Below are 9,383 nucleotides of genomic sequence, written 5' to 3'. Positions count from 1 at the left end.
ATATATATATATGTATATATGTATATATATACATACATGTATATATGCATACATATGTATATATATATATATATGTGTGTATATGTACATATATATATACATGTATATACACATATATATATATATATATACATATATATATATATGCATATATATATATATATATATATATATATATATATATATATATATATATATATATATATATATATATATATATATATATATGCATTCTACGTGCATTACAGACCCTACTGAAGAAAAAGACGACCATAACATCCGACTAGCCGGAATACAATGTCACAGCTAGTCGATCAACAGATCCCTTGTTAAAACTTTTTTACATCTGAATTAACGGAAGAATAACAATGCATCTATGGAGCTTCACAGGAATATGTAGATAATACAACTCTTATGTACACAATGCAATCAAATGTGTAGATAACACAATCTTTCATATGAATATACAATTTTATTTGATAATTTTATTAAAATTACACAAATTTACAATGTGTAGAATAAAGTTCAAAAAAGCAATTAATCAACAAAGAGACCATTTTCTGAAGATTAGGGACATGGCCACAGCCATGGCCAGTGTGGAAAGTCATGGCTCTCAGCCTTTATCATTTCGATCATTTTTGAAAAAAAAAATTCAAGCATGATGTATTGTTACTCGAAATAAATCCTAAGTTAAATATCAGATCAGAAACTGATTCTTGAGAGGATAAAGTATTGCAAAATAGAAATTTTTTAAAGCAATAATAGCTTTGGAAAAAATTTGAATATAGCATACTGTTTGAGGGATGACAATATCTTCAAAATGTCACGTTAAAAATAGCCAAAACTTTTCGTTCGTTAAAAACCGTACATTCTTAAGACGCATTATTTGATAATATTTGTAGATGAGTCGAGAAGGTCGTTGGACAACTGAAGTTCTCGTTTCAACTGCCGAAGGACAAACTATTTTAAAGTAATCCATTATGCTCTTATGTTGAACCAGATTGGCGACAACATTAAAATTAGGAATCTAACAAAGAGTTTGCTGGCGAAAACGATTTTTTCATATCCAAGTTAATCTTACATACACTGGCAGAAACGAAGACCTTTACTAATATATGGCACATGATTTTAAATTTAAGTAGTAATAAATTTTACGATGCATGAGATAAAATAATCGAAAATTGCGTGACGTGATGTACAGCTAATTTTAAAAAATAACACAGCAACAAAAAGGATCGTTTGAAAAGAGCAGTGAGTGAAATTCAATTGAAAAAAAGCATCACTGCAAGTAACATAACCTAAAGCTTAATGCAGCAGAAACGGTAATAATTCGTTCTAATATCCCTGAAATAACAAACTGTTTTCCAATGGAAAGTCACCGATATTTCTAGATGGTAACAGCTTCTTTGTTTTTTTCTCTAATATAAAAACAAGGTAGGAAAAATCAAACTAGACTAAATAAAACAAATTCTGGACTCAAAAATTTACGCTTACTAACTTGATGTGTGTTTATGCGCATGCAAATTTCTTATAAACGTTCAGAAGAACAATCATCGAGCAAAGCAGAATTGGGCCAATAATAGCGCCTTGTAATCCAAGCCAATAGATCCCACCGATAATTGCCAGACCAGTAACATATGGATGGCTTCCTCTGCAGATAAAAATTTGAAGAGTTTACAGCTGCAAGTTAAAATTGAAAAAACTGAACACCGATAAATATGCGATGTGGAAAAAACACATTGTACAAGTTCGATAAACAGAAGAATTAGGTTCATGTAAATAAAATAGTAATTTAACCACTTTTTCAGTATGTAATGCAGCTAAATTTGCAAAAGAAATAAGGGAATAATTACTACCCAATATATCCATTTTTCTCTTATATCATTGTTGAAGATACGAAGGAAAATGTGACAAAGCTAGTAATAATAATTAACTATCGATATTCTTCGGTCCCAGTGCGCTCATACGAATGTACGGCCATCATCATAAAGAGTTTCAGCCGAAAGATGGTGAATACACATGCTTCATCATTGCGCCTCTTGAAAACCCTGTCGTTCCCGACGTCTGCAGCGGAATCGAACACCGAAATGCCTGGCATCACATTGCCTCCAAACCACCCCACCAATTTACCCCACAGGGGTAGCATATACATCACAAAACTTGCTCGTATGTACATGTTTTTCATCCAACTTGATCATGATATAAAGTCACATTATATCTTTAGTCAGTAACTTTCTAATTAGAAGGATGAAGTTATCATAAAGATTAGGACACGGGAATTTGTGTTGCCTGATTAATTAAAAGTTATACATCTTTGAAATTATGAACAATTATGAACAAATTATGAAATTAAACACACAATAATACTTCACCTTAATTCATTATAGAAAGCAGTATCAGCGAATACTTTCGGTGCCAAACTTGTCAATAAAAAGAGGAGAGCTGCAGCAGTTTCATGTTCGGCGAGATAGAGCTCCAGAAAACCGAAGATGCAGACAAAACAGGGCGCAATGACTGGGACTGATGCGAAAACAGCTGCCAACACTGAAAAAGTGCTAATATTCAACATAAGAAGCCATCATAACTGCACTTTTCCTAATTCATGTTTGGTCTGCAAAAAGTACCTACACAATAAATAAGCAGCCATGAAAAGATGTATATGTATTATATATGCATACACTGGAACTCAACAGAATTTTCGTTGGATATATCCAGGATTTGTTCTGGAAATTGGCTAGGATCTTGTTCATGTCAGTTGAACAAAAGACAGTATTTTTTCTTCTTTGCAATGCAGTAATTTCATGTTTGATTCTGATTAAAATATTGAGAAATCACTTAACTGACGGTATAAAAACAACGTTGATATCGAACAGAGCATGAATGAAATAGGTATACAGACCATAGAAAAGCGACATTTTTGCCGACAGCACGAATACGCCACTAAAGAGGATGATAAAAAAAAAAGAAGAAAAGGAAGAAAATCACTCTGGTATAGTTTGAAAAGCTTAGGAAACAAGCTTCCCACAAGCCAAACGAGTTCAGTTCATTACAAATAGGGAAAGACAATCCAATGAATGAATAAGAGTCCAGCGACAACTAGACTTTCATTAAATTTGAAAATTTGCAAAAAGTGACCTTATAGCTTTCTCAATAGCTGGAATGATATATAAACGGGCAGAACCAGTCGTATCATGAGAGGGAGGCAATGTATCACTAAGCCATTTTGTCGGCAGCCAGATATCCTGGCTACTAGCTAACAGATAATACAAGGTTGTCAGAAAAACAGTCTAAAAATAAGTAATTTGAAAGGAAAGCAAGAGCTTAAACATGGATGAACTAAATCTTTTTCAAAGTTCCTTATCTTAAACTTTAAAGTTAATTGTATGAAAATTGTACAGCTTACAATTTCGATGAAGAAATTGAAAAGTTCAAGCCCAAAGTTTATCACAATTGCAAGAATCGTAAATAAAACTGTTCCCAAAGTAGATATATTGCCTGCGGTGAAGGACCAGACCGACTGTGCAATCTAAAGACAACTTAATTAAAATTAAGCATTATGAAAACTCAGCAAGAATGACCAAGTCATCCCAACGAAAATCTTGATTTACATTATTGATGTAAAGGGAACCCTGAAATCAGCTGCTAGAAGCGACCACCTGAACAATTTAGAGATGAAGTCAGCTAATCTGGATTAGTTTAAAATAAGCTTAAAAGTGTGAACATTATATTAATTCAATAGAAATATATTTTAAAGAAGTTGTTCAGAGAAAAGCGAAAGAGACATAAAACACTGACGCTCATGATTGTATCAACATTTGCTTTAATAAGTTCGACCATTTCCTCTCGTAGTGTACTTATACTTGTAAAAACTTCCAGATTGCTCATCCAGTCTTTTGTAGCACTATCAGATGACGAAATACTTGTTTCATTACGGTCTCCCCACATTCCGTACAGTTTATCCAGCAACTAAAAGATCTTTTGACTTTCTTACCATACATCCAGTTTTCATGAAAATTATCATTATCATCATAGCTAGGCTTCGCGAACGAAGATTAGAAGTATCAGACTCTACCCATATTTGCTGCAAGCGCTAAAAATGTGGGTGTATCCCTCGAGCCTGCATAACGGATTTTTCAAATGAGGCACAAGTGCGCAGAAATGGCACCATCCTTTATTTCTATTACGGGATTAAACGAGCTCTATCTGGCCGAGTTTGGAATTTGAGTTGTTTTATAAAAACACAAAATGTATAAAATACAGCTGAGGATTTTAGCATTAGTTATAGCTGATACTTGACACAATCCATAAAAAATTTCGAACCAGGAATTTCGTGCCCTTTTTTTTGAATTTGGCGCTTTCATAAATTTTGCGAGCCGACCACGTGTTATATGAACCAATCAAAAGGCATGATTCAAACAAGATCAGATAAAAAAGATAAAAGACAGGCACAAAGAAGCAGAAGAGGGGAATTTAACGCCGATTCATGTCCTGTGTCAGCCATCTGTTGCTTGAGAAGCATATTTGAAAATTGGATGATTGGTTTACAGGCAGAATTAGAACCATAAGTGGAAGTAGTTTTTTTTATTTATCTACTATTAAAAAGTTTACCAATGCTAAAGAATAATATCATGCTAATAAATAAAAACTGCTTTTGATATCAGTGCATTAGCATTTTTTATAAAAAAAATTTTTTACAAAAATTTTCTTCAAGCAAAAGAATTTTTCGTACTGAAATCCATTCAGAAGATTTCGACCGGATATCACTTAGTTATTAGGAATAGTTTGCCAGAAAATCCAACCTCAATCACTTCCTTTTCAAGCAATTCACCTTTTACCGGATCTTGTGTTCCAATAAATGAGCGGACATTAGCCGCCAACCATTCTCGTCCTTTAAGATAGCCCTTAAAATGATCTTCTGACGCGATAAAAAAAGCACCTTACCATGCAATCACAAAGCATTGATTGGAAAATTACAGCAAGGAAAAAAGAAAATTAAATATTTCCTCAAATAAGTATCAAAATGAACTTAATATCACCTGTTCAACGTAATTGTCAATGTCGCTTTTCTCTAGTTGATTTCCAGTATAACCCCGTGCATAATCTAACATCCAATCGGGTTGCTGTGCCAGCAAATTGGCACCAAGCCTACTAAGATGAGCTACTTCGCCATGAACTTGAAAAGCAACTAAGACGGTGACAAAAAGAGATCCAAAAATCAACAGTAACATAACTAGAACTGTTGAAAAATCGTCCACTGCTCTCCGTAGCGAGTTTTTCATCTAGAACGTAATTAATCTAAAATTTAAAACCGCAAAATCGACTGCTATAAAAACGTAAACATTTGGTCAGTTTGGAGCTTTTTGAACAATTCAGAATATAATGCATGAAGCCGACATAGCAAATATAAGCTTTTATGCAGTGCTTTTATGCACTTTCACGCAGTGAGCAAATATATGCTTTCATGCAATGTTTTAACATATTATAAAGAATATGCCAAGCAAAAAATTGCTTTCACCAATAAAAATTTACCATCTGATCACTTGAAAAAATGAACTTGAAATAATTTCTAAGCGGGCCTGCAACAGTAACATGCACGAATTGTTTCGTGATTTCATGGAACTGTTCCCAAATTGCGCAACACTTTTTTGTAAGACCAGTTTGCACACCAATTTCCACACCTGAAATCTATTTGACTCAAAAATTACGAGATTACTGAATTTCTGCAATTTTATTATCCTAGATGAAATAATAAATTCAGAAAATATTTGCTTTTCAAATTAAGAAATATAATATGAAACAAGACACCTCAACAATTACGGTATGAATTTCTTCATAAGAAAATCTTGTTTTTAATAAATGATATTTGTCGGTTGTATTACGATAGGAATATTAAAAGGAAATCAGTAAAAACAAGATCAATGTACAGTCTTGAAATGCTAAGTTACGGTGATTTATGCTCCAACAAATTAATGATTTCTGTTTTTTGCACCCGAAGCAACGGCAATGGGCATCGCTTAAAGGCCGGAATCCATAATTTCAATTAATTCCAGCAGCAATCACCAATTCTTCTCAATACAGTGAAGACAGCTAGGAAGAGCACACAAACTGGTACAAAGTCATGTCGCACAGCAAATTCCAAAGCACAAAGTCCAAGGATAGCCTAGGAAAAAAATAGATATAAAAAACTAGCAAATTCCAAAAAAATACACCAAAACGGAAGAAAAATTGAATTCATTATTGGCAAGAAGGAAATTTTTACACTTTTTCGATTTCAAACCGGGAAATTTTGAGACAGATGAACAAATGTGTTCCACTGAAGTAAAGAACAAAATGGCTGAACCAGACTAAATTTAAGGTTGATATGGCTATTAATCACCTGCAGATAGAAATCCCCCGTTAATTCTTGGTCGAGCGTCTTTTCCTTGTTATCTTCAGCAGGTTTTTGCTCAGCTTCCTTTGAACTGATATCTGAATTAAATTTACTTCGAATTTTCTTCATTTCACCTTTCTTTCCTATAGACCCGCTTTGTCGTTTATATCATGAAAACAGCCAAATCGACAATGTGATGGCATAGATGTCAACTGGTCTATCAAACTTCTAAAGTAGCATGGAAAAGGAAAACAAACCACCAGCTTTTTCTGGATCTGCTTTGACTTCTTCCCAAGTCAAAATACCAGCTGCTACGGTTATAAGAGTTGCTGAGATCCCACTCATAACAATAACATTGAATGGACCAAAAAAACTGGAAACCTTTGCTATACCGAAAAACCTATAGAAAGATAGGTAAATTTTAATAGTTAGATTTAAGAAAATAAAAGTTGGGAAAATATCTAGACAAAAATATGAAATTGAAATCGTATTTATGATGAAATCGCCCGGACAGGTGATCCTCTCTGTTCATGAAAAATGTCGAAAAAGCGCTACGAAGCGAAAGCAAGGAAGATGGATTATTCCTTAATTTATGGACTCTTTTTATAAAGCAATTTTTTTAAAAAATTTTTTTATAAAACTGTGACTGCGGTGAGAACTTACCAGAGAGGGAGAGAAATTAAACGTGCCAATTTCTTATTTATTGAATGCTGCTCCTGCACATAAAGCCAACCGACAAATGCAGCCAAGTAGAGCATCATCAGAATCGAAACCTTTGAGGAATCATTAGTGGGAAAATGGAAAATTGTGGTTCTCATGGATGGTCCTTTTTGTCTGCACAAGTTTGAAGCAAACTATAGTTTCATTATTCAAATTCATTTTTAAGTTTATATTTGCGAACAAGGTCAATTTTACTTCCGCTTCTCAGTTCATATAAATTAGAATAAGGAACATCCAATAATCTCAATACAAGGGAAATCTCTAATGAAAGCTAACCCAAGTTCTGGTGCAAAACAGAATAATGTGATCGGTATTCTGGTACAAATCACCAAGAAGATGCAATAAAGCGACAAACGTAATGTAGTTCAACACTTTCAAAACCAAATAAGCACCCAATATCATAATTCCTTCGCGTCTACAACACACCAATATTTATTTAAAATCAAGTCCTCCTAGACAAAATTTAAGCAGTAAAACTTGTTAAGAAATCAAATTTTGCAAGATAAATATCCGAAACTTTCAAACCTTGCCAGATAAATGAGGAACAAATCGGTAGCACTTATAAATGTATCATACGGTATGAGAACAACAGCTACAAGCAATGGTGTCTCGTCATTATCCACTCTCGACAGCCAAGCTTAATTTATGAGTTCCACAAATTATTAAAAATTGTGGTTCTTTCAATGTAAGTAAGAGCTGAACTTATTTAAGGTGGACAATTGACAAAATTCCGTTTTGTGGATCAAAAACGCCTTACTTCTTCTACAAATCATTAATGAGCTCATTGAAATAGTACCATTAATTGCACTGTTAAACCTTTTCTTGAATGGAAAAAGAATCGTTCCAATTAGTGTAGCCCACAACAAGGGTGTTAAAAACATGTACATCATTTTGTATACGGCGTAAAGCCCTGTCAAGCACATTCCCGTCTGCAAAATGGCTAGTTGAAACGATAAAATCAGTATCCTTGAACTAACATGGTTACCATATTCACAGGAAGTTAGCGGGTATATTTTAGTCAATAAAAGTTTAACCCGCATTTTTGACTGACCCAAGACATTTTCATGAGATCTACTTAATGAGTCAATAGGATGGGAGAAATGATAGTTTATAATTAAATCGAATTTCAAACATACCAGCGCAAGTAATAGGGTATTATAAAAGGCGAACTGTAGGGCGACCCATCGATCGCTACCTGACATCAGCTGTTCTACCAAGCTCATTTCTGAAACTTAAAACTGGAATTATTATCCCAAGTTCCCTATCCATTAGAGCACTTCGTTAAAGGTATGAAAATTTAACTTAGTAAAATGAATAACACAGCATGGTACAAGTACTATCAAGAATAAATTCCGTTATTCAGTGCAAAACAAATTTTCAACAGAAATAAAGCGGAATTTGCGAGAAAGAGGAGAAACGATAAAGGGAAGAGCGAGGACGAAGGAAATAGCTGTTTCGTCGCAAGAAACGCCTGAAATCAAATTTTTAAAGAATTAAGTGAATGCTAAAGTGAGAGAGGAAGAGAGGAGAGAGAGAAAGAGTGAGAGAAAGGGAGGGTTGTTATGTACATAACGAACATATGTCAAGTGTGGAGAAAATTTTCCGATAAACTCGGTGCTCGAAGTACTTCATCAAACTTACAAAGTCTCAACATTAACTACTGTATAAAAAAAAAAGGTCAATGAAAGGAAGGAACGCTACTGCAACTGATCCGCTCTCGCCTGCTGTTTAGTGAAATACCGTAAATTCGAAATATTGTTAATCTGACTGGTACCACAAATCTTCGAAACTTAAGAAATGAAGGATATTTCGTACAAGATTATACTTACCAAGTTCAACATTACACAGAAGGTGTATGCAAGAAATATGTTCGATTGACATCTTTCCGTAACATTCTGGGGATCCAACAAACATACATTTGTGTGGAATACACAGTGGTAAGATGGTGGAAAGTATGGCTCCGCTAACACCCTGATGCAATATGACGATTCAGAGAACTTCTATTTTTTTAACTTAATTCCCTAAACTTTACTAAAAAATTTTGTAGGAAATGAAATCAAAAAAGAGATTTGTGTAAAAAGCTAATAGTGTATATTACAGAATTTGTTATAGGATTCGATAGATATTCCTGAAATTTCAAAAAAACTTTTCAGAATCGATAACACTGTTAGGTGCTATATGTATATAGTATTATATATATATATATATATATACTATTTGTAGTAAAAAGCTAATAGTGTAATAGTAATAGTATATATATATATATATATATATATATATATATATATACGTA

General features: G+C 33.5%; 1 protein-coding gene across 1 annotated transcript; it reads right to left on the bottom strand.

Annotated features, from left to right (window-relative positions):
- Positions 1-749: 749 nt before the first annotated feature.
- LOAG_09962 (hypothetical protein) lies at positions 750-8,313 on the bottom strand (the record flags this gene model as incomplete). The annotated part of the gene is made up of 18 exons (XM_020448056.1): positions 750-1,344; positions 1,499-1,651; positions 2,373-2,544; positions 2,900-2,940; positions 3,136-3,287; positions 3,404-3,526; positions 3,796-3,966; positions 4,800-4,901; positions 5,037-5,279; positions 5,530-5,678; positions 6,061-6,160; positions 6,377-6,513; positions 6,628-6,770; positions 7,034-7,143; positions 7,367-7,505; positions 7,616-7,727; positions 7,887-8,019; positions 8,227-8,313. The coding sequence occupies 17 exons, from the start codon at positions 8,311-8,313 to the stop codon at positions 1,510-1,512; spliced, it is 2,256 nt and encodes a 751-aa protein (XP_020301766.1). The 3' UTR covers positions 750-1,344; positions 1,499-1,509.
- Between the last annotated feature and the right edge of the window lie 1,070 nt (positions 8,314-9,383).

This window comes from Loa loa (assembly GCF_000183805.2).
Source record: "Loa loa unplaced genomic scaffold supercont3.34, whole genome shotgun sequence".
NCBI lineage: Eukaryota > Metazoa > Nematoda > Chromadorea > Rhabditida > Onchocercidae > Loa > Loa loa.
The sequence above is the reverse complement of the archived record's forward strand: the minus strand, read 5'-3'. Positions and strand labels throughout refer to the sequence as shown.